Source organism: Vitis riparia, chromosome 18 (genome assembly GCF_004353265.1).
Source record: "Vitis riparia cultivar Riparia Gloire de Montpellier isolate 1030 chromosome 18, EGFV_Vit.rip_1.0, whole genome shotgun sequence".
In the NCBI taxonomy this organism is placed as follows: Eukaryota; Viridiplantae; Streptophyta; class Magnoliopsida; order Vitales; family Vitaceae; genus Vitis; species Vitis riparia.
This window is the reverse complement of record NC_048448.1, coordinates 3,207,342-3,230,555: the sequence shown is the minus strand read 5'-3', so window position 1 is coordinate 3,230,555 and position 23,214 is coordinate 3,207,342. Positions and strand designations below refer to the sequence as shown.

Here is a 23,214-nt window from a genome sequence, read left to right as displayed (position 1 = left end):
GTATGGCCTGATAATATAATTTGATTTGGGATCGATCAAATGAATGGACCTCTCAGTCAATAATTAATGGCCATTTTCTCTAGCCTAGACAACGTGCATGCATCTTGGTCCATGGCAGCACTAACTTATTAAAAACATTTCCTTCATGATACAAAGATTAATCGGTTTAAACATGACCACATATGAATACACAAATGGGACGTTACTAAGAGCCCAATTTTGCATGCATAAAAGCCTTTTTAGTTCAGGATAAGATTGGAGTCCAACATGACTTCCACTGCGGCCACAGGTAAAGAAGCACCCACTTAGCTTTGCTGACAACTGCTCTGTGCTTATCTTTCTGCGTTCTTCCAATAATCACATCTCTTATTATTATTATTATACTACTGAATTAAAACTCTTTGGACCTCAAAATTAAATACTACTTTCCCATGCTTCCCTGTTGTATATGAGAAGCACTTTGAATGAATTCAACTGAAAATCTTTCTGCATATCATCGCCAAGGCGGTATATGCTTATATGTGAGCCTTGCTTGTACTGGGTCTTCATTCAGGATCTATTATTATTCTATTTGTGATTATGCAAACAATAGTCCAGCACACTGGAGACTTCATGTCTGGTCTTGGAAGATGCATGGTGACGTACGCATGCAATCCAGGGAATATAATCTTCAGTTTTCTCCCACCAGTTTCCCATACATTACCAAACCTTAGTTGCATCTGGTTGTGTTTTCCACTCCCCACAGAATATTATAAAGAAATAAAAAGAAAAAGAAAAACATTTATTCAAAGAAAAAAAAAAGGTGAATGTCCACCTGGCACAAATAATCCGGGTTGATGATCATGAAAGCAAGCATTACTGTCAAGAAAACGGTGGGCAGGGGCCCTATGGGGACAGTCGTATTACGTGCTTGTTTTGGAATAAGTTTACACTAATCAGGGGAAAACTCTGTATGCAGCACTCATTCTACATTATTGTTATATTCAATCACTATATTACTTTTTTTTTTCAACATTATTTAGCAAATTCTCTTGGGAGAAAATAGCAATTTTCTGTCTTTTTATTTATTTGTTTTTGTGTATATATAAGAGGGGCATCTCACATTGCGTCTCTCATTCCCAAAGAGTTTCTTGCAGTGGTAGTAGTACTAGAGATAGAGCTATGGAGGACCAAACATCATGTGCCAAAATTTGTGTCGTCTTCAGTAGGATGAAACCTTACGTGCTTATGGTGGCCTTGCAGTTTGGGTCCGCAGGGATGTACATCATTTCCATGGCTACTCTCAACCATGGTATGAGCCGTTTCGTGCTGATCGTTTATCGTAATGCTGTTGCTGCACTGGCCATGGCACCTTTTGCTCTACTTCTTGAAAGGTCATCTCCTGTTCTTACATACACATAAAGTGTGTACTTATATATTACATACTTTGAATGTGCTAGCTCTAAATAACGACCATTTTTCTTTAAATACTTCAAAAGTATGATCCATAAATTTTCAGCTTTATTAATTTGCCTGGAACTTGGGTGGTAAGGTCAAGAACTGATGAATTAATCTTTTGTATTTTCTTTTTCCAGGAAAATAAGGCCAAAGATCACAATCGCTATCTTCTTAAAGATAATGGCCCTGGGATTTCTGGAGTAATGCTCTGTTTGGAATTCATGCTACCTATTAATAAGAGTCCTACTGATAGCACAATATATGAAACTTTCAACTTAAACCCGATTATGTGTTCAGGTTTTCTCAGCCTAAACTAAACCAAAACCTGATTTAAAAATAAATACTAAATATGTACGGCAAACAGTGATGCCTGATGGGGTCCAAAAGGATGATAGACCATTGCAAAACCATCACTCGAGCTAACAGCCCTTTTTTCTTTCCTTTTTAATTTAGGAAGATGATTGTTAATTTTGATATACTTTATATTCAGGCCGATTCTTGATCAGAACTTATCCTACTTGGGTATGCAATACACATCAGCATCATTCACATCTGCCGTTATGAATGCTGTTCCGGCTGTTACCTTTGTAATGGCAGTTGTTTTCCGGTAAGAACCAAATTAGCTCTGCCAGTATACATGCATCACAGCTAGAGTTTTAATAATCTTTTCCATGTTTACCTTTAACTCTTGATCTTTTCATATACATACAGAAAGAAAAGGTTTTATTTTCCCGTCCTGCATGGAAGCTACTATAATGAATGAGGATTAATATTTGTATGTGATGATCAGGTTGGAGCACATAAAAATTAAAGAGAGACGGAGCCAAGCTAAGATCGTGGGCACGGTACTGACTTTTTCAGGAGCACTGCTTATGACACTGTATAAAGGCCCCATCATTGATCTAATATGGTCACATAAAACAAGTCACCATGCCAATAACTCTTCCACCGACACACACTGGATAACTGGGACTTTGTTGATCCTTGTTGGTTGTTGCGCCTGGTCTGCCTTCTACATACTGCAAGTAAGCCCTGGCTTAACTAATAATTGCTTGTTGCTTAACTAATATTAGGCAGAAAAGCAGCAAGAAAAAGTGGTTTCTTCTGTGGCCTGGAGTTTAATTTAAGATGCAATAAACTTGTACATGCAGGCATTATGTCTAGTCACTAGCTGATATTGAAACTTTTGTTTTTATAATGGTCAGTCAATAACAATAAAGACGTACCCAGCCGAGCTCTCTCTTTCCACCTTGATATGCTTGATGGGTGCCATCCAAAGTGCGGCAGTAGGGCTTGTAGCAGAGCGACACCCCAGCGCCTGGGCCATTGGCTGGGACTCTAGGCTACTTGCTCCTGTTTATACGGTAAGTTGTGATGAATTATTTAAGGCTCTTTTGGTTTAAATTCTACCAATTTTCCATTACTAAGTGATAGAATGCCCAATTGTAGTAATGCAAGTCAAGGAATCTAAGTGCTCAAGTCTTTTTTTAATGAAAATTCATGAAGAGTTTGGAATTCCACAAGTTCAATTTAATGGTGACTTTGAAATGTTTCAGGGGATTGTCAGCTCTGGATTAACATACTACGTGCAAGGCCTGGTGATGAAGACAAGAGGCCCAGTGTTTGTGACAGCATTCAACCCTCTTTGCATGATCATTGTAGCTGCTCTTGGGACTCTCATTCTAGCTGAGCAACTCCATCTTGGAAGGTATAAAAAACTCGTCTCCCAACTCCCTAGTCCCTACCCCACAGCACAACAATGAATTCATTTTTCTCTCCACGTATTCCTTCTTTAATACTTGTGCTTAAAATGCATCAGTATCATTGGAGCCATTATCATCGCAATCGGCCTTTACTCTGTGGCATGGGGTAAAAGCAAGGACCAATTTGGGCCAACACCATCCACAACTGAAGAAAAGGGTGATGCCTACGAATTGCCCATTTCAGCAACCGAGGGTAGCAAGTTGGTGATTGAGGCAAATAACTATGGTGACCATGCTGGAAAATCCAATTTTCCAGTTAAGAAATAGCTAGTCTCCATGTCTCCTATCCCTCTTTAATTAATCTACTTCCATCAGTAACTTTCTAGCCATCAACAATTGTGCGATGATATATGATTGTATATATGGGAAATGGTGTCATTGAGCTTGAAAGGAATGTAGCCATTGGCACTTTGGAATATTCTAGACAGATGCCATTATAAATAAAAAAACATTATTAATCACCAGAGTTGAGTTGAATTGTTACTCCACACACAACTTTTAGATGTTTCATCCTACACTGCATGAGAAAATGACTTAATGATATCCATACTAAACAATCACACAAATTGCTTTTGTGAATAAAACAGAGAGTTTACTATCCCCTTACTCTGTTTCTGTCAACAAGTTTACTCACAAAAGCAATTTGTGAGAATCAAATTAGTACAACTTCCTCTCTAGTGGTAACTCCAATTCAGTACTTTCAGTTCTCTTTGCCCTCACTTTATCCTTTCAGACCTATTTCACATGGGAATTAATTTAGAATATTTCAATTTTTATAAAAAGACAAAACACATCAAGCAATTGAAATGATTTGAAAAGCCTACCTTAAGTGAGAATTTTCTTTTTTGTTAAGTGACCCACAAACATATATGGGGTTCCAGAGAAAATCATATTCTATACTATATTCTTCACAAAAAGGAATATATACCAATTAAGAATGTCTCCTATTTGAGACAGTTTCCAACAATATATACATAAAAAGCTGAAGTATGAATTGAGTAACCGATTTGCTTTCCTACTAGTACTGCAACTTAAAACAAAGGGTAATTTGCATACATTAAAGGATATAAAAACCAAGCATGAAATTAAGTGTGGCCAAATCCATCAGCTTAAGAACATATCCAGTTTATCTTCTGTTTGGCTGGAATATTTGCTCTTTGGGATTTGCCATGGGGATCGCTGGAGCCATTACCATCTGGATAGACATTTTATTCTGTCCAACTATGAAAGCACTTAACTATATATCTTTGACAGTTACATGTTCCTCTCTTCCATATAGAAGTTCAGACACATTGGTTCTATGGTCTGGTGAAATTGGAGAAAAGTTGAGATATTGCAGATACTGAGGATTCTGATTTCCCATAAGTTTAACTTTCGTGATTGTAAGCAAGAATTATTATTGACTTTTATTCTCTTTCCCTCTCTACAGTACTTTGGAACCAGGAATGTTGTTTTGCAAGTGGCAAGTGCTCCTGTGCATAAAGGAGACCAATCTTATGTGGTGCTAAGATACCTTCTTTTTTTTATTTTTTATTTTTTATTTTTTGTCTCCGTTACGACTAATTCCTTTACATCTTCTGATATCATAGATGATCAAGACAGCAAAAGGTGAGAAGAGAATATTGAATATAAATTTAATCTTTTCTATGCCAATCAGGTGATAAGAAGATGTGAAGAGACTTCCATTTCTCTAATTTGATGTTCTCCTAACTGTGCTCTTCTTCTAGGTGTGTTCATCAGCAGCAATCTTTTCAAGATCATGCAACAATCCAAGCAGAGACTGGAATAAAATTAACTGCATCAATTCCTTTTTTATTTTGTTCATGTTTGTTCTGATCTTTAATGACTTTATTAGGAATCAAATGACCTTATATTCTTGTACACATTCTGTTGTCTTTCCAAGTTCTCAAGGGTAACAGCTCATGATTCTGAACATTTAGTTAGCAATAAACTTCCTTTATATAGTAGGTTTTGTCTCCCAAAAATTTATGAGAGAGGGAGATGGCAAACAAAAGTGGGAACTCATGTATAGTGTACCTCAATAAGATGAAACCTTATTTGCTTATGGTAGCCTTGCAATTCGGCTCTGCAGGGATGTACATAATCTGCAAGGCCACCCTCACCCATGGGATGAGCCGTTACGTTCTCGTTGTGTACCGCAATGCGGTTGCTACGCTTGCTATCGCGCCCTTTGCTCTGCTTCTTGAAAGGTCAATTAACTATTTCCTGCACCTTATTGTCATTAACATTTCTGAATGAAATATGTGTTTGAACTAGTGTGGTTTAACCCATGTTTGACTGAGGAAATGCTTTCCTTCTCCAGGAAAGGAAGGCCAAAGTTGACAATCTCAATCTTCTTGAAGATTATGGCGCTAGGCTTTCTGGAGTAATGCTCTGTGTCAAATACATACATAATACTAGTTCAAAAATGTCCTCAAAGTTGAAGATTACCTGAACCAAAACAAGAACTAATTATTCTTGATTGTTAACAGGCCGATTGCTGATCAGAACTTAGCCTACTTGGGAATGCAATACACATCAGCCTCATATACATCCGCCATTATGAATGCTGTTCCTGCTGTTACTTTTGTTATGGCGATTATTTTTCGGTAAGAACCACTGCGATCATGTATTGCCTTGTACTTATATGCATAAAACTATATAAATATAGCATTTGCTAATGCGTTTTGCAATGCATCTTCCTCTTCTGCATGGAGACTCTAATGCATATGGAATTATGTCATGATCAGATTAGAGCACATAAAAATTAAGGAGGCACATACTCAAGCCAAGATCATTGGAACCCTGGTGACCTTTTCCGGAGCATTGCTCATGACTTTGTACAAGGGCCCCATCATCGATATAATGCACTCACACAAAGCAAGTCACCAAGCAAACCACTCGTCCTCCAAACATTGGCTCATCGGAACAATTTTGATACTTATTGGCTGTTGTGCTTGGTCTGCCTTCTTCATATTACAAGTAAGCTGCTGCATTTGGTTTCTAGCAAAAACTCTAAGAACAGAGGATTATTCTCTTGTGGCAACATTTATTCATTGTGTTGACCTTAAATGTTTATCATGGTCAGTCCATAACAATTAAGGCATACCCAGCTGAGCTCTCGCTTTCCACCTTGATATGCTTGATGGGCACGGTCCAAAGTGCGGCTGTAGGGCTTATAGCAGAGCGGAAGCCACGCACCTGGTCAATTGGCTGGGACTCTAGGCTACTTGCTCCTGTTTATACAGTAAGCTTATATGAACTTCTCTTTTATTAATTTCGTCACCTTCACAAAATTAGCCAATCCCTAAAGAAATATATACAAGGGAATTGTATAAGATCCCAAGTTAACCAGCCTGGATTGAAATGTTTCAGGGTATAATCAGCTCTGGAATAACATACTATGTGCAAGGCCTGGTGATGAAGACGAAGGGCCCAGTGTTTGTAACAGCATTCAACCCTCTTTGCATGGTCATCGTTGCTGCTCTGGGGTCTCTCATTCTAGCTGAGGAGCTCTACCTAGGAAGGTATTCTCAAGTCCAGCCTCACAACCCAACACTGAACTTCTCCCCCACCCCCCCACTTTGAACTCAAATTGTTAATTTGTTCTTTAAATTAATTTATGATCTCATCACATTGCATCAGTATCATTGGAGCCATCATCATCGCGGTAGGCCTTTACTCGGTGGCGTGGGGCAAAAGCAAGGATCATTTCGGCCCAGCACCATCAACAACAGGAGAAAAGACCGATCCCTACCAGCTGCCCATTTCGGCGACTGAGAGCACCAAGTTGGTGATTGAGGGAAGTAATTACGATGATGATGAAAAAGCTGCAAAATCCAAAGTTGCAACAAAATAACCATCTGGTTTCTCCCCAGCTGGGGTCCTTCTAATTAATGTGCGTCAAGCTATTTAGCAGGCTTGCATGTCCTAACTAGCTCCTAATTAATCAAGCCCCTCCTCCATATGTGTTGGTTTGAGCTTGCTAAATTTGGTATAAATGACAAATATTGTAGTTGCCAGATCTCATAATACAATTGGACAGTAAGACACATGTGTCATGTCATTTCATGTCTCGCAAGTTGCAACTTTGGGTATCCTATTATTGGGATTATTAGTAGATGCCTGATCTCCAGGAATCATCTCCTCTTGAGTTTGTCCCACCCCTTCTGTATGACGTTATTGCTAATTCCCAACTCATATTCCTCGGGTTGATATACAGATCCGTCCATCACTTCCTTCACTATAAACTGTTAATTAGAATATTTCCTACTCAGTATGTCATCAACTTAATCTGCTGTATTGAATTTGGAACAAAATCTGGGAGGCATACACTGAGGAAGCATTGGAATTTTGCGCAGAGAATATATAAGAAATTGATGTTGCAATTCATATTGATGGATTCCAGAGGGAGTGGCAGCCAAAGCTGATGAAGGAATATACGTACCCTGGGAATCAATTTTGTCCACTTCTGGAAGGCCTCCATTATTTCTTTTCCCCCACGCTTTGTTCATTAAAATGAGGTTTGCGCACGGAACGATGTCGTTTAAACATCTCCGCTCTTCCCGAGGCTTGCATGAGAGTCATCGCCCCAACCACGTGGCTTTACCGTTTGAGATCGGTAACTAAGACGACGTCGTTTGGCATAAAAACAGAGAATCACCGTCATCAAATTTTTTTTTAAAAAAATTATATTCAAATTCTATTAAAAAAAATTTAATAATTTTTAAAAATTTTGAGAATAATTTTTAAAAATTTGTCAAATATCAATAGGAAAATTATAAACTAAGAACACTTTAAATAAAATTACTTTCAAATGAATTCTAAATTTGGGATAATGTTTATAGAAAATTCAACAATTTTTCTTGAGTTGTCCATCTGGTGTACATATATAATCGCATAACATGCATTCTAGAGTAGTTAGTCTGAAAGATGGACACCCTTTGTACTGAAGCCCAAGCCCAAGCCCAAGCCCGGAAAATTTGTAACGGGGGGTTGACATGCGAGATTACACAATTGGACTTCAGTGTCATAACTAGATATGAAGGTTAGAAATCTTGGTACCACACATATGAGTTAATGTGGTGGCTTCTGTTTGAATAAGTGTTTACATTGTGAATCCACGGAAGTCTAGTTAGATGTGGGGTTGAGCAATCCATCGTAAGTCTTTTTTGAACAGTCAATTCATTTTAATTCAATTGGATTTAAAACCTTTATAAAAAGCTTAATATAAATACTTTCAAAGATTTATTTTTTATTAAAAAATTATTTTAACATGTTATAAGTATTATTTGGATATGTTGGGAGTAATTAGTTGAATAGCTACAATCCATTTTATTTTTTAGATCATTCATACATTTGGCCTTGTTGCTCAATTAGGGATAATAATAGAGTAAGTTTGAGACGAATCACTTCCATCCCAATCCTATCTCGTTTATTCAAAACGATTATCATTTTTGTCTCATTAAAGAAATAAAATGGGATAAGTCATCCATTTAGTTTAATTTCAATTTTTTTTTAATTTTTAAAATTTTTAATTATATTTAAATAAATATATTTTATAAATAATTAAAATATTATAATTTTTATAACTTATTTTGTTGAAAAGTATTTATTATCATTATTAAAAATAAGAAAATAAAAATCAAATTAATTAGGACCGACAAGGCAATTAAAAATGAGTTGCTAGTGGAGTTGAGCACCAACCTTTTGGTTGGGGCCAACATCCACTTACCATGAAGGCAAGTTTGTCCTTTGTTAATTACTATGCATTGCTAGTGGAGCAACCTTTTGGTTGGAGCCAACATCCACTTACCATGAGGGCAAGTTTGTCCTTTGTTAATTACCATGCCACCACATATATATATATATATATATATATATATATATATATATATATATATTATACACAAAATATTAAAAAAATCCTTTAAATAATGAATTAATTATAATTATTTTATATGTAAATAAAAAAATTTCATTTAATTAAGTAGCAAAAAGTTTTTAATATTATTAATATATTAATTAAATATTAAAAAATTATACATTTATTATCATTTAATACAATTAAATTAAATATATCATAATTTTAATATTAAATATATTTTAAAATTAAACATATTATAATCAAATATCACAATATTATTATTGAATTATATTTTATGTAATTTAATAATCAATGTACACTTTTATATATATATATATATATATATATATATATATATATATATGTATATATTAATTTCTTCAATAAAACAATTTTAAAATATCTATTATACTTTTAATTTCATTTATAAGAGTTTTGTTTTATATTTTTAATAAGTTTTAATTAATTCTAAGTCAATTGATATTTTATATCAAAATATCTGTTAATATATTTTCGATATATTCATAAAATCGAAATACTATATATCCGTAATTATCGATATTTTTATTTTTGAATAGCATTGGTATTTCAAATGTTACACAAGCCTCCAATTTGACAATTAGCCGGACTCCACCTGCCTTCTCGTGGTTGGCTAGATTCAATATAACTTCTTTTGAGCTTTGACTTTGGGCAACCCAACCCAACCTAATTTATATATTTATCAAGGATAGGCTTAATCCAACCCAAAACGATCCAAATCCAAGAGCACTAATTGATGCTGACCCGAAAAGCTTGAAAAAAAAAAACGAGCAAATTGATCTCAAGTTAACCACACCTGCTGATAGGGATGGTAAAGCCCAAATGCTGCCATGTGCAATCACCATCAGGAATAACTGTGACACATGAACCTGCCTGCGAAAGCTCGATGTTCCAAGAGCAGGTACTGAGCTCATTATCTTACGTACCCTTTTAATTTACACTATATCTTAAGTGAATATTCCCCTTTTTTATTTTATATAAAATTAATTATCTTCTGTGATGGTACTCCGTAGAAGATGTATTCTTACTGATTTTGAAGCAAGCTCTAGAGAAGTGACATGGGAGAGAATATAACCTTTAGAGCGGGTAAGACAGGCTAGACAGTAGCTAGGTACCACCAATAAATGATATAAGTGGACTTGACGAGACAGACAATTCACAATGAGAACTTGCGGATAAGAAAATTTTGATTTCTTTTCTTATAGATACGTATAAAACATCCCAAAGATGACATTCTCCTATCCAATAAAGTACATTCTTTCAAAAAATTTGTAGACAAATGTCACTTCAGATTGAATTTTGGGGCTTGGATTAATCATGAATATGGTCACTCCCAAAGGGTTTTTAAGTGTAAACCCCCGTCTATTTCCTGTTATGGAGGCCTTTAAACAAGGAATGTTTTATAAGTTGCAAGTATAGCTCTTCCGAAAGGAGTCCAGTCCTATCAATTTTGAATTTGGGGTGGTGCTAAAGTCATCGCCAAAGCACATCAAATTTCAAATTCCATGGTTGTGTTCTTATCACCAGGGTGTAACTCTCCACCAACATCTGTCTATCTTTTCAATTTAATCATAGCTTTTGATGACGACGCAAGAGAGATTGGACTTAAAATTATTTGCATCAATTCTATCTTACGTACCTCTACTTTCCACCTTCAATGACTTTACTTTAATCAGGAATCGAATGCCTTGTATTCTCGACACATTCTCTTACCTTTACAAGCCTAGCAGCTCCCGGCCCTCTCAACACTTACCAATTGTTAGGTTAACGAGCATGGCTCATCTTTAATGAGAAGAAACTCATGATTAATCATATATGCAGGTCTATCATCAAGAATTATCCAGTGAAATCAATCAGAATAATTTTTTTAAGTATATATTCATAGGCACAAATGTCAAACCAACATGTTCCATTCCATGCCGGGTTTCTGATCAGAAGAATATATCTTAATCCATATCCAAAAAAGAAAAATGGACACCTGGTTACAAGCTTCGGAGATTTTCACTTTACCACATTAAGGCTACTTAACTTTTTCTGTTCATGGGCATTATGTGCCAGTGGATGAGATACTGTAAGCAAACAACGGAAATGAAAATGAAAATCTGGTTTATTATCTCCCATGCACGTTAATTTTATAACCATGCAGCATGGTCATATAATTAGTCTATACTAAATATCGACATTAATTTTTCAACATGGTGAAGAGAGTGAAGCAAATGATGATCAGCTTTCGGCAAGTTCACTGACTTTCCACTCCTTACCGAACTCGATTTCAATGTTGAATTTCTAGGTATTGATTGAATTCTAACTCTAAAAGAACTCAGGGACCCCGTATGCTCTCAAAGTCTGTACGTTAATGATAAGACATCACATGAGAAGAAGACCGTTAGTGCTTTTAATAAACTTTGGAAGAGAAGTGGGGAGGACTATACAGACACGTTGTTTATAGCTTTCTCAGATTTTAAATGGTCCATCTGCAGATTGGGTAGTTAGAGGTTTCCATGGATGCACCTATTCAAGTGCATGAATGCAGTGAACTTTATACAAGACAGCCTTTGAACACCTAGAAGAAGTTGAAGACTTGATCATCATGAGCTTATTTTCATACATGAACTAGTGAAACACATGTACTATTGATAATTATCTCAACTCTCGTTCATGAACTTATCCCCTTTATGAGCTAATAAAGTTCTTGAACTACATTATTATGTTTCATTGTTTGCCCTTTTTGTTGAGAACTGGCCTTCTCTACAGTTAACACGTACCTACAAAAGCGTTTCCTGTCGCCTGCATTCAACTCTATCTGGCATCAAAATATCTGGCACCCATATTCATATTTGTATAATATCTCAGTTAGAGGTTGATTAATTGCATAGGTTTCATTACAATTATGACAGAAATAGGGTTCTAACCCTTACTTGGATATTGGTGTATGTATGTAAAATTACATATATAATATTTGGACTTTGTTGTCCTTGTCCACTGTCCAAACCATTGTTTTTTGTGTGGTAGGTGGAAGGGTCTTATATAAGGGTCTTATTAGTAAGAAGCTGTGTGGAGAACAAATCAATAACACAGCCTCAAATCATGGCCAATGACGCATTTGGTGTCGATGTGTATGCATGGAATATCAGGAAAGGGAAGCCCCATTACTTTTGATTTTTGGTATTTTAAATATTTCTCAGCCACAAATCTACCACAATATATAATATATTGCAAGCGTTATCCTCACAGTAAAAATGGTTTCTTTGTGCTTGCCTACCTACTATCCTTTTGACTGCATTTCTTTGGATGGAGTACTGTTTGCTTTGTAATGGGTGGGACTCCCCCACTCTGATTCAAGACATTGGAATCCAAACACGCAACCACCCACTTCACTTTCTTTGCATTTGGTGACCCCAAGTGTTGTAATACTCACAAACCATCACGCTGTTGCTCTCAATCTATTCCAGTGTCACACATAAGCAAAGCTCTAGTCTTACACCCCACCCACGTACGGCAATAATTTCAGCGTTATGACCCCTTTTGATGACTTGGATTTGACTATGTGTTGACGTTATGGCAAGAAGGTGGGGTGAGAACTCAAGCAACTTGGCCACTCTCAGCTTCTGATTGAATGAAAATGTAGGAGAAAACTTTGAGCAGAAAGTTCCGGTCCTCCCCTGGATTTAAGTTATGCTGCAAGGATTGTGGTTGTAGTTATTTTAAAATAGAAGGGAGTCAATGGTCATGTGTACTTAGATTTCGAGAACTTGCTGATGCTGGATTTGTGCAATCTCTCAAAAAAGCAACCTAATTTACCTGGGAGGTTTGTATGCCAATTATTTATGGATCATTACATCAGCCTCACTATGTTAATTGTTTTTCTTAGAGTCAAAAAGTAGTTAATTAATTAACCATGAGTGAATCCTCCAATTACTGAATTGATTTGCCCACTCTTGATGCCACCCCACTTCAAAAAACATAGGCACCCCACACGCATCATCCTACACCACTAAACCCCAATTCCATTAGGTGGTCAATGAACACAAATCCCCACTTCCTCTAAGAAAAACAGGGGTAAGAGATGAAAACAAAAATGGGAACATTTTTTTTTCTTTTATTTTATTAGAGGTCCACACACATCCCTTCTCTCTTTTCCTCAATTCTATCATCAAAGAAAGGATTCTCCTTGCTTCGAAAATGGGTGTTTTTTGTTAATGGATAAGGAATCTAGAGAAGAGCTAAAGCCATGAGTTAGTGCAGAAAGGATGCATAGGTGGTGTTGAAAAATCGAACAACCACCCCTTTATTGCTTTCCTCTGTCTATAAGAAGGCCGTTCCTCATTTTAGTTTCTCATTCAATTCCCCAAACAGAAAGAGAGAGAGAGAGATGGGAGACCAAACCCTTTTTGTCAAGCTGAGCCTGATGTTCTCCAAGGTGAAAGCGTACTTGGGCATTGTCTCCCTGCAGTTCGGCTATGCTGGCATGTACATCATCACCATGGTTTCTTTGAAGCATGGGATGAATCACTACGTACTTGTAGTGTACCGACATGCAGTTGCCACTCTTGTGATCGCACCCTTCGCACTTGTTCTTGAAAGGTCTTTTTCTTATCAAATCTTGCTCTCACATCCAAATATATATAGTATTTGCTTTGCTAATTGTTTTTCTTCTAATTTATAGGAAAGTAAGGCCAAAGATGACACTCTCAACCTTCCTAAAAATAATGGTGCTTGGCTTCCTAGAGTAATGCTCCAAAACCCAGCATTACTTGCACTTTCTCTTTTCATTCTTCTCATATGAGTACTGTTGCATCATATGTTAATATCTTTTCTCCGATTGGGTATTGATGATCAGGCCAGTGTTTGATCAAAACTTATACTATGTGGGGTTGAAGTATACATCAGCAACCTTTGCTTCTGCCACTGTCAATGTCCTCCCTGCTATTACTTTCATAATGGCAATTATCTTCAGGTAATATAAAGATTAATTCAAATCACTTCACCAGTATATGTTATATACACTGCATGCATGTCCTCATAAAAGCTGATGATGAGAACAGTTGAATGGGATTGGTAGGTAAAAGTAACTGGTATTAGATGAATGATCAACGTTAATTATAGTATATTCCATACTTTATTTTTTCAAAAAGTGGAACGCTACAAAAATATTAATAATAATATTTTTTACAAATTCCTACACCTAAAGAAAATTGCTATTACTTTTCTTATTCATTAAAGTAAATGATCCTTCTGATTTCTCTTTAGCTCTGAAAGGAATAATGTTTTGTCATCATAACAACAGAAGTGAAGCCACTTTCAACGTCATGAAGTTCTGAGTTGTTATCCACCACCCACCATTACCAAGTATTCATTATTCCCACCTTTGAAGAGACAAACATCCAGATGGGTTCTCAAACATCAATTCCAAAATTCATTTTTCCTCAAAGAATATACGGGAAGAGCTTGCCAAAAGACATTTATACTCCACATATCCACGTATTTGTATTCATTTCACATGGAAGGTCAAGCCATTTCGCATATGATCAAGTATCATTTGCTAAGTATTAAGTATTTTGTTTAAATAAAATTTCTATCGTAATCCGCATTAGTTTGGCAACAAAAATAAGCAGATTTATTGATCAATATGAAAGTCTCGACTGTTTCTGCTTTCAACAGCCAGCTGCTGTGCTGCTTGATCTGTATTTTGACGGTTATAGCTTCTACCAACGTATAACATGCTAATATATATCATTGGTTATAGGTTGGAGAAAATTAATATTAAGAAGATACCCAGCCAAGCTAAGGTGATCGGAACCTTAATCACAGTCACAGGAGCCATGGTGATGACACTGTACAAAGGTCCCATCATTGACTTTATACACACACGGGGAATAAGCCACCATGAATCCTCCAGTGATCCCACGGCAGGCCAAAATTGGGCCACCGGAACCCTAATGCTCCTAGGCGGCTGCTTTGGTTGGTCTGGTTTCTTCATATTGCAAGTAAGTTTACCTATATTATGTAGTGGAAATCTTATAAATTCTTTTATAGCAATATGACAAAATAAAAAATAAAAAAATTGGGAACCATATTCTGGTAACATCAATTTTATGAGAGATTATCATGGACAAAAATCAAAATAATATGGTCAGAAATGCAAAGGTCGAATCTGAATCTATCAATCTATTTGAGATCACAGTGTTGGTCTTCATGGCCCACATTTTGGATTGTTGTCTAATTTAATCATAGCCCTTACTTTTCTATGCACAGCCATTATTAATATTACTGCTTTTACTATTAAAGTGCTGTACTTGTTGGGTCCAAATTGGGCCTCACATATAAAGTTGAATGGCGTTTGATTAGTACTTAGCCATGTAGCACATAGTTTTGTTCAATTTATTATTACCAGCCTTTTACATGAAAATAACTTGGTTAGCTAAATCCACAGCGCCATGCCTTCATCTGACTAGCTAATCTGAATGGCTATGCATTTTTGGTTATTCAGTCATTTACACTGAAGCAATACCCAGCGGAGCTCTCTCTCACAGCCTTGATATGCTTTATGGGGACGGTGCAAGGAGCAGCCGTGGCACTTGTGATGGAACGCGACAAAGCTGCTTGGGCAATAGGCTTCGACTCCAGAATCTTGGCTGCAGCTTATTCTGTGAGTACACCTTCTATATATTTATACTAAATGAAATTATATGATGTTAAGAAGTAACTAACACTATATATTAACCAAAATGTTTAGGGGATAGTTTGCTCTGGAATTGCATATTATGTGCAAAGTCTAGTGATCAAAGAACGAGGCCCCGTGTTTGTAACTGCTTTCAGCCCTCTGTGCATGATTATCACTGCAGCTCTGGGGTCCTTCATTTTGGCCGAGAAACTCCACCTGGGAAGGTATAATTATGATATATATATATATGCCACCATTTCCCTCAAAACAGCATCATTGATTAATAATTCCAAGTCAACTTCATATATATTTGATCACAATGAACTCATAGTGAATCAGCATATGCCTCCTCCATGTATCTTTTGTCGATCTATTTACATGGTATTAATGTTTGTTGTGGTTGACCTCAGTATACTTGGAGCGGCCGTGATAGTCGTAGGCCTTTATTCGGTGGTGTGGGGCAAAAGCAAGGAGGCCAGAAGCTCAGCATCACAGGCGCCGACAGATGAGAAAGCAGGTGGGAGCCATGAATTGCCAGTTGCAAGCAGCACTAAACCAAGCATTGTCCATAACAACAACATGGAAGAAGATGGTGGAATGTTGAAGATTCGCGTGTCAGAGGCATCATCAATGATTGAATGATCATCAATTTTAATGTACAATATTCTGCCAAAGGGTCACCCAACTATCATCCATAAACCCTTTCTCTGTCTCTCTCTCTTTCTCTCTATGGGTATAGCTATCTATCTACTTTAGTTTTGCAAGCAATTAATGCCAGTTGAACTTTCCCATATGGGCAGGTGAAGTGAAACTACTTTATTCTGATTAGTCCCCCCATATATCCTCATTTCATTTCCAATCGTACAACCTGGTGTCACTTGATTGCAAGAATTGACCTTTTCTCATTCGTATATCCCACCTTTTACCTTGTGGGTTTTGGCCCAGAATTTTATTTCACATCCCCAAATATGGTGACAAATTAGCAAGAGCATTGGGTGCCTCAAGGTAATGGGCCCCTCATCAAAGAATCAAATTCTCTGGCATAAGTCCACTCCCTAACGACATTGTCCCCATAATTTCAAATCAAGCCCACCATTCGGCCCGGCCCACATGAGATAGAAAGACAAACATCAACTTGTTATTAAATTTATTTTTAATATGAAATTATAAAATTAATAAATAAAATAGAAACTATTATATACAACTATTGAAACCGTTGTGCGATGGTTAAAAAAGGAGACGTGATTGACAAAATTGAATTTTTATTTTATTTGCACTGAATTTTTAAAATAAATTATTAGTTTATTTTTATTATTCAATTAGTAATTTGGATAATAAAATAAAATTAAGTAATTTAATAATGCAATAATAGCGATCGAAGAGTTTACAGACGTAAGGAAACTGTCCGGCAAAAGGATTGGATATTTAATTAGTTAATTTATCATATTAAGAATTTTTTAATAATTACGTGGCAGTTTTTTTTATAATTAGGTGGCGCAATTTTTGACATGTACGAATTGGAGAGAGCTGAACTGCATCTTATCTAGGATTTTTTATGATTGTAGGTGAATTTAAAATTAATTTTTTTAAATACGGTATACTGAAAAATATTTCCAAATCTACGACACTTTTAACATTTTAAAAGGTGTCTCTTGAAAATACATCTTCCATCATTTTATGTCAATGATATACTTTCAAAAAAATTAAATTTACATTGAAGGTGACAATTGCCCTATAAAGACTCGCTTTTGCTACGGCTCCGATGGTTTCCCTTAACTAAGTCACTGCCTATGAGTCATCGGTTCATTCTTCAACAAGCACGCGGTCAGAGCCCTCATCTCCTGCCATTGCTTGGGAACTTACAATTTCATGTTCTATTTCACTCCCTGATTATGTCTCTTCAAAAGACACCTTTCACAATTTTTATATTAATAACACACATTAAAAAAATATGAATTTATATTAAAAGTATCTCTTCAAGAAACACCATTTATAATTCTACAAAATTGAATTTATATTAAAAATATCTTCTTAAAAGACACTTTTTCACAATTTTTATACTAACTGCATAATGAAAAAATTGAATTTATATTAAAGATGTCTCCCTAATAAATACTTTTTACAATTTCACAAAATTAAATTTATATTAAAAGTGTCTCTTTAAAAGACACCTTCAACTATTCTTGTATCAATCGTCCATTGAAATAATTGAATTTTATACTAAAAGTGTTTTTTCAAAAAACATCTTCAACAATTTCATAAAATTAAATTTATATTGAAAGATTTTCCTTTAAGAGACATTTTTAGTACAAATTTTTTTTTTTCGATATGTGACTAATATAAAAATTGTAGAAAGTGTTTTTTCAAAATATACATTTAATATAAATTCAATTTTGTAAAATTGTAGAAAAACCTTCAATGTAAATTCAATTTTTTTTCACTATGTGATTGATATAAAAATTGTGAAAGATGTTTATTTAAGAGACGCCTTTAGTATAAATTTGATTTTATGGTATTGTGGAAATGATATTTTTTGAGTATAAATTCATTTTTTTTAATATGAATTACTGATAAAAATATTATGGAAAAGTGTTTTTTGAAAAGACACCTTTAACATAAATTCAAAAAAAAAAATTAATATGTATCATTGATATGAAAAATATGAAAGATGTTTATTTAAGAAACACTTTTCAAAGCGGCAAAAAGTATAGTAGATTTATTGTGTAACTATTATATTTTAAGAAAAATTTTTTCAAAGTACCATTTTTTAAGATTTTTTTTTTAATATCCGTACAAGTTAAAAGGGCCTCTTGTATCCGCTTTCGTCTGTTGTGACACTAGATTTGCTCTTCCTCTCGCATTTTCCATCTGGTGGAGACTGTAGAGGGAGAGAAATGGTTTTATGGGTATTCGGGTATGGGTCACTGATATGGAAAGCAGGGTTTGAATATGATGATCGACGAGTTTGTTTCATCAAAGGGTACCGTCGTGTCTTCTACCAAGGTCTGCACCTCACTATCTCTCGCTGTATCTCTCCTTGAATTCATTGTATTTGTATGGTTTTGTTTTGGGTGTCTTGCAGGTAGTACAGACCACAGAGGGACACCAGAATACCCAGGAAGAACAGTTACATTGGAGCCTGCTGAAGGAGAGATCTGCGTGAGTTCCTTTTACAATCCAAACGCCCATACTACATCAAATGTATACCTGTATGAAAATTTGATTGGATTCTCAATCATTTGCTTTCTCTTTAAGTGCGATTGGAAGTTTAAACGATAGTCTTATGGGTATGTGTGCGTTGTGGCTTAAACCTTACAGTAGATGATTGGTTGGTCTAGGAAAACACCTCTTTTGAAGTCCATTTGCTTCCCTGATTGCAATGGTGTATCACAGAGAAAATTTGGGATACTCCTTTATTTTGCGACATCTGTTAAAACTTAGGGAAAAAAGGGCCTTTTTCACTTGCATTCGGGAACAATATTTCTCTGGCAGAATAACATTTAATTGTTTTTTAATGAAAAATGTTTGATATAAACTAGAATTGGTATTACTGTGATTATTGTTTTTCTTGACCATTAAGGAAGTTCAGTAGAAAAAAAAAAAAAAAATTACCATGACTGTTTGTTGTTGCTAGATAGGCCTAATGAATTAGTCAGATTCAGAGTGACAAAATTGCACCTTAGGCATACGGGGAAGAACTTCCTGTTTCAATTGTAAGACGAATTTTCATCTCTTTTATCATATAGTATGCAAATTTGAGATTTCTGGTCCTGGTTGATGCATCGACTCTTCCATTGTCGAGGACTCAGTTGTTTGTCCTAATTTTCTCTTTACCATCCAGTTGTTATTTTAGCTTATCAGTAGTATACTATATGATACAAATGCTTAACTTAGTTATGTTTTTGAACTTATCAAATATGGCAATGCATAAAACAGTACATTTTTTTCTTATTTTGCAAGGTTATAGTGGGGAGTTGCCTACAAGGTTTCCAAGGAGGAAGATGAACAGATTGCATTAACAGTATGTTTCTTAAGTGGTTTTCTTTGAAGTTTTTCTGATCCCTAAGCTGCTAAAATCCTTTGAAATATTTTATGTTATTTTGATGTATTGATGGCCATGAATCAGCTCTCTCATTCCAAGTGCTTGATGGTTCGTACTACCCAACAAATGGGTGCTATTTGTTGTTGTTTTATTCTGATTTTCCCGATTGATTCATTTGATTGATAGGCATGATGTAGCAACAAAGTGTAGGTATCTTTTCTCTTCCCCAATCAGCTAGTGTGGTTTCTTGGATTTCCTAGTTACTACTCCTACTAAGTGCCTTAAGCTACCTCTAGGGAGCACATTGGTTCATTAGGTCACCATGATATGATGAAAGAGCAAAAGAAGTACAGAGTGCAAGATGCAGAGTTGTTAACTTCTGTTTCAAAACTCTAAATTTATTAGTCCAGACAATTTCTTGTTATTTTTCTTTTAATTTTCCATTTATAAGGACAACAAGATAGAGAGTTGATTTTACATATATAACAACACAGAGAAGGGCATACCCCATGTATGCCAAAATGAATTTATATATATATTAAAAAAGAAAAAAGAAAAAAAGAAGGATACTGCACAACTTTGCAAAACATAAAGGATCAAAGAAAAAATTAGGAAACACTTTGCATCCTCCCTGCACCTGCATCTCAAAGCTTTCCAGTTTCACTGTCTTTAAACACCTCATCACTAATGAACAGACCACCCTCCTCACTCTGCAAGGGCATACACCACCAATTCTCATAAAGTTCTCTTACAACTCTGGAAGAACCCAAAACATGCCTCAAAATAGGAAACATGAAGTGCCAAAAAGAGTTGTATTGAACATTTCATAGTTCTACTCCACTTAAAAGGAAAAAAAAAATTCTGACATATGATGCTAGTTTATCAAATTCCAACTTGTAATTTAGATAAACCTTCCCTTATTCCAAGGTGGCATAGCACATAACTGGATCCATACACACTGCAACTCATGTCCCAGGTAAAACTTGATTAGACATCTGAGCTTTGAGCCATTACCTTGTCCATGATCACAAATGTTTCTCCATATCTTTTACATATATGAAAGAATAGGAAAAACATCCTGGTAAATTTGAGGTTTTTCAGAGAGAAATGATACTCATAAGTTCATTCATTCAACCATCCATAGTTTAATTTACATGCCTACAAACTCCCAAATACCAGTTTAATTTCCACTGACATCTGATGAGAGGTCTTCCTTCATCACTAAGAAATTGATCAAGCAGGAGTCTTCCAGTCAGCCTGAGCCCTTGTGCTGAATTATCCCTCCCATTTGCTAGTGTCCATGTCAGTTTTAGAATGTCTCTGTCTCTTAAAATAGCATTTAAATTTAGCTTCAATAGAACAAAAAAACAAAAAAAAAAAGAAAAGAAGGGAGAAGTGGGATTTCATATCTGCAAGATCATTCCTTGCTCCCTCTAACCAAGTCTGATTCACTCTATCATGACATACACTGGCTTCCTCCAAGCTCTTTTGGGCTTTTCTTTGTGATTCATTTTTTTATATGTTTTTCGAGCTTTATGCACTATAAGTTTTAAGTTTATCTTGTGTGGTGGTTTTCATTTGACACATCAGATACTCTCCTATCTGTAACATTTTCAATTCTAACATCTGCTTTCTTCAGTGCCCCATCTTTATTGTCTGTGCAGCAAGTTTTTAGTCATCAATTCCCTTGGTCCTTGCCCTCTAAATTCAGTCTCTTGTAAAAAGTGTTTGTTCCTAATCTATTCTCCTAGTAGCTGGTGTTCTCTGTTCTGATTACCAAGATGCATACATGATGGATGTTTCACTTTAACCAACTCTTTTGAGTATGTTCCCTGCCTACTGTTTGTTGAAACCTTGTTCCTGGAGTAGAGCCTTTGCATGCTCCTGCTAATTTCTTACCGTAGCTCTCTGTAGCTTTGCCTATATGGTGGTTTGCATCCAGGGGACACCATAACTTATGGATGACTCAATTAATCAAAATCCTGGCTGAAACAACTCCAAAATCTTGATTTGTTTCCATTGTACAGTCTGATAAGAATGCATTCATAAATTTTTTTTGATAGATATATAAGAATGCATTCATAATTATAAGTTTTCATAGCAATTCATGCTTATAGACCATTGCAATTATTTCCAGATTGGCTTTTGTCATGGACCAAGGGCTTGTAAAGATCTTTTGGGGCACATTTTACAACTTCATTTTCCTTTTTTTTTTTGTTGTCACCCCTCACTAAATATTTCTAATGGAAATTCCTTTTATGATGTTGTGGCTCATAGTATCTAGAAGTGAGGGAGAAACAGTATGACAAGAAGGCTTATCTTGATGTTTATGCTGTAAGTTAAAAAGTGTTGCTCAATGTGCTGTAAGTTAAAAAGTGTTGCTCATTTGGAATCATCACATTTTAATATTTTTTTTAATTACTGATATTGTTTTATGTTTATCAATAATTTAAGCTGGAATTTGCTTACATATGTTTCAGGAGCCAATGGCTACTACTCCTGTCATCTCTGGAGTAATGGTGTAAGTGTGTGAAACCACCTAGCACTTTTTATCTTTCTATTATATCTGGCAATTACCATAAGCCAACCAGATCAAAACTGATGCTTTTTTAACTGTTTAGATACATAGCATCCCCAGACAAGAAGCTTAATCATAACTACCTTGGCCCTGCATCAGTTGAAGAGATTGCCAAGTATGTATTCTCTCTACACGTTCTAATTTTATATTTTACTGTAGAAGCATCTTCTCCATTATAAGAAATTGCCTTAGTTTTGTGCATATGCCCCACAGTTTATAACTTGAGATGCAAAATTATACAAGCCCCACCATACATATATACAGTAAAAAGTAGGATGGTCAGAGGATTCTTGAAACATCTCATCTTTACCCTGCTATCTGAGACTCAATTGCTGATCATTCCTTGTGTTTTTTATCCATTGTGCAGACAAATTATTCATGCTGAAGGCCCCTCAGGTCCTAACAGAGAATATCTTTTCCAACTTGAACAAGCACTCCTTCAAATGGGTAAGGTTTCTCTGAGGATTACCATTTTTTGTCTCCATTTATATCTTAAGAAGATTTATTTTCTTCAATATTTTGCATAGGATGTGAAGACAAACATGTAATGGATCTCGCGAATGAAGTGAGGCGCATCCTTTCAGAGAAGGAGCTGACTGTTTCATGACCCCATGTAACAATGGACAAGAGCATTCTGATTAGAATTGAAACTCAAAAATGTCCTCAAACTTTTATGAGTTGATAAAATATTATTTATTGGATAGAGAAACATTGTTGAGACTCGTTGTTGAAGCTCTGGAAAGTGAGACCCTGAAAGGCTTATATGAATAATAATATCTTAATAAATTCATGAATGCTACATGAGTTTGGTAGCTTCTTATACTT

General features: G+C 35.6%; 4 protein-coding genes across 4 annotated transcripts; all 4 read left to right on the top strand.

The window, feature by feature from the left end:
- Window positions 1-1,129: 1,129 nt before the first annotated feature.
- LOC117906367 (WAT1-related protein At4g08290-like) lies at window positions 1,130-3,664 on the top strand. Its single transcript, XM_034819359.1, has 7 exons — window positions 1,130-1,373; window positions 1,575-1,637; window positions 1,928-2,044; window positions 2,228-2,462; window positions 2,643-2,801; window positions 2,994-3,145; window positions 3,257-3,664. Exons 1-7 carry the CDS (start codon window positions 1,162-1,164, stop codon window positions 3,465-3,467), a joined length of 1,149 nt encoding a protein of 382 aa, XP_034675250.1. The 5' UTR covers window positions 1,130-1,161; the 3' UTR covers window positions 3,468-3,664.
- Window positions 3,665-4,902: 1,238 nt separating this feature from the next.
- LOC117906168 (WAT1-related protein At4g08290-like) lies at window positions 4,903-7,275 on the top strand. The gene is made up of 7 exons (XM_034819129.1): window positions 4,903-5,410; window positions 5,524-5,586; window positions 5,693-5,809; window positions 5,951-6,182; window positions 6,289-6,447; window positions 6,576-6,727; window positions 6,846-7,275. Exons 1-7 carry the CDS (start codon window positions 5,202-5,204, stop codon window positions 7,057-7,059), a joined length of 1,146 nt encoding a protein of 381 aa, XP_034675020.1. The 5' UTR covers window positions 4,903-5,201; the 3' UTR covers window positions 7,060-7,275.
- A 6,045-nt stretch (window positions 7,276-13,320) lies between these two features.
- LOC117906167 (WAT1-related protein At1g21890-like) lies at window positions 13,321-16,606 on the top strand. Its single transcript, XM_034819128.1, has 7 exons — window positions 13,321-13,689; window positions 13,772-13,834; window positions 13,946-14,062; window positions 14,852-15,092; window positions 15,596-15,754; window positions 15,842-15,993; window positions 16,180-16,606. Exons 1-7 carry the CDS (start codon window positions 13,478-13,480, stop codon window positions 16,409-16,411), a joined length of 1,176 nt encoding a protein of 391 aa, XP_034675019.1. The 5' UTR covers window positions 13,321-13,477; the 3' UTR covers window positions 16,412-16,606.
- Window positions 16,607-18,606: 2,000 nt separating this feature from the next.
- LOC117906131 (gamma-glutamylcyclotransferase 2-3) lies at window positions 18,607-23,183 on the top strand. The gene is made up of 8 exons (XM_034819089.1): window positions 18,607-18,772; window positions 18,852-18,928; window positions 19,737-19,790; window positions 22,089-22,145; window positions 22,292-22,332; window positions 22,433-22,504; window positions 22,757-22,836; window positions 22,917-23,183. The coding sequence occupies exons 1-8, from the start codon at window positions 18,664-18,666 to the stop codon at window positions 22,994-22,996; spliced, it is 570 nt and encodes a 189-aa protein (XP_034674980.1). The 5' UTR covers window positions 18,607-18,663; the 3' UTR covers window positions 22,997-23,183.
- Window positions 23,184-23,214: the final 31 nt, after the last annotated feature.

Coding starts and splice junctions, on each gene's coding strand:
- LOC117906367 (XM_034819359.1), top strand. CDS start 1,162: ATGGAGGACCAAACATCATGTGCCAAAATTTGTGTCGTCTTCAGTAGG. Junction 1,374..1,574: donor TTTGCTCTACTTCTTGAAAG/GTCATCTCCTGT, acceptor TTCTTTTTCCAG/GAAAATAAGGCCAAAGATCA. Junction 3,146..3,256: donor GAGCAACTCCATCTTGGAAG/GTATAAAAAACT, acceptor AAAATGCATCAG/TATCATTGGAGCCATTATCA.
- LOC117906167 (XM_034819128.1), top strand. CDS start 13,478: ATGGGAGACCAAACCCTTTTTGTCAAGCTGAGCCTGATGTTCTCCAAG. Junction 13,690..13,771: donor TTCGCACTTGTTCTTGAAAG/GTCTTTTTCTTA, acceptor TCTAATTTATAG/GAAAGTAAGGCCAAAGATGA. Junction 15,093..15,595: donor CTGGTTTCTTCATATTGCAA/GTAAGTTTACCT, acceptor TTGGTTATTCAG/TCATTTACACTGAAGCAATA.
- LOC117906168 (XM_034819129.1), top strand. CDS start 5,202: ATGGCAAACAAAAGTGGGAACTCATGTATAGTGTACCTCAATAAGATG. Junction 5,587..5,692: donor ATGGCGCTAGGCTTTCTGGA/GTAATGCTCTGT, acceptor GATTGTTAACAG/GCCGATTGCTGATCAGAACT. Junction 5,810..5,950: donor GTTATGGCGATTATTTTTCG/GTAAGAACCACT, acceptor TGTCATGATCAG/ATTAGAGCACATAAAAATTA.
- LOC117906131 (XM_034819089.1), top strand. CDS start 18,664: ATGGTTTTATGGGTATTCGGGTATGGGTCACTGATATGGAAAGCAGGG. Junction 18,773..18,851: donor CCGTCGTGTCTTCTACCAAG/GTCTGCACCTCA, acceptor GGTGTCTTGCAG/GTAGTACAGACCACAGAGGG. Junction 22,837..22,916: donor ACAAGCACTCCTTCAAATGG/GTAAGGTTTCTC, acceptor TATTTTGCATAG/GATGTGAAGACAAACATGTA.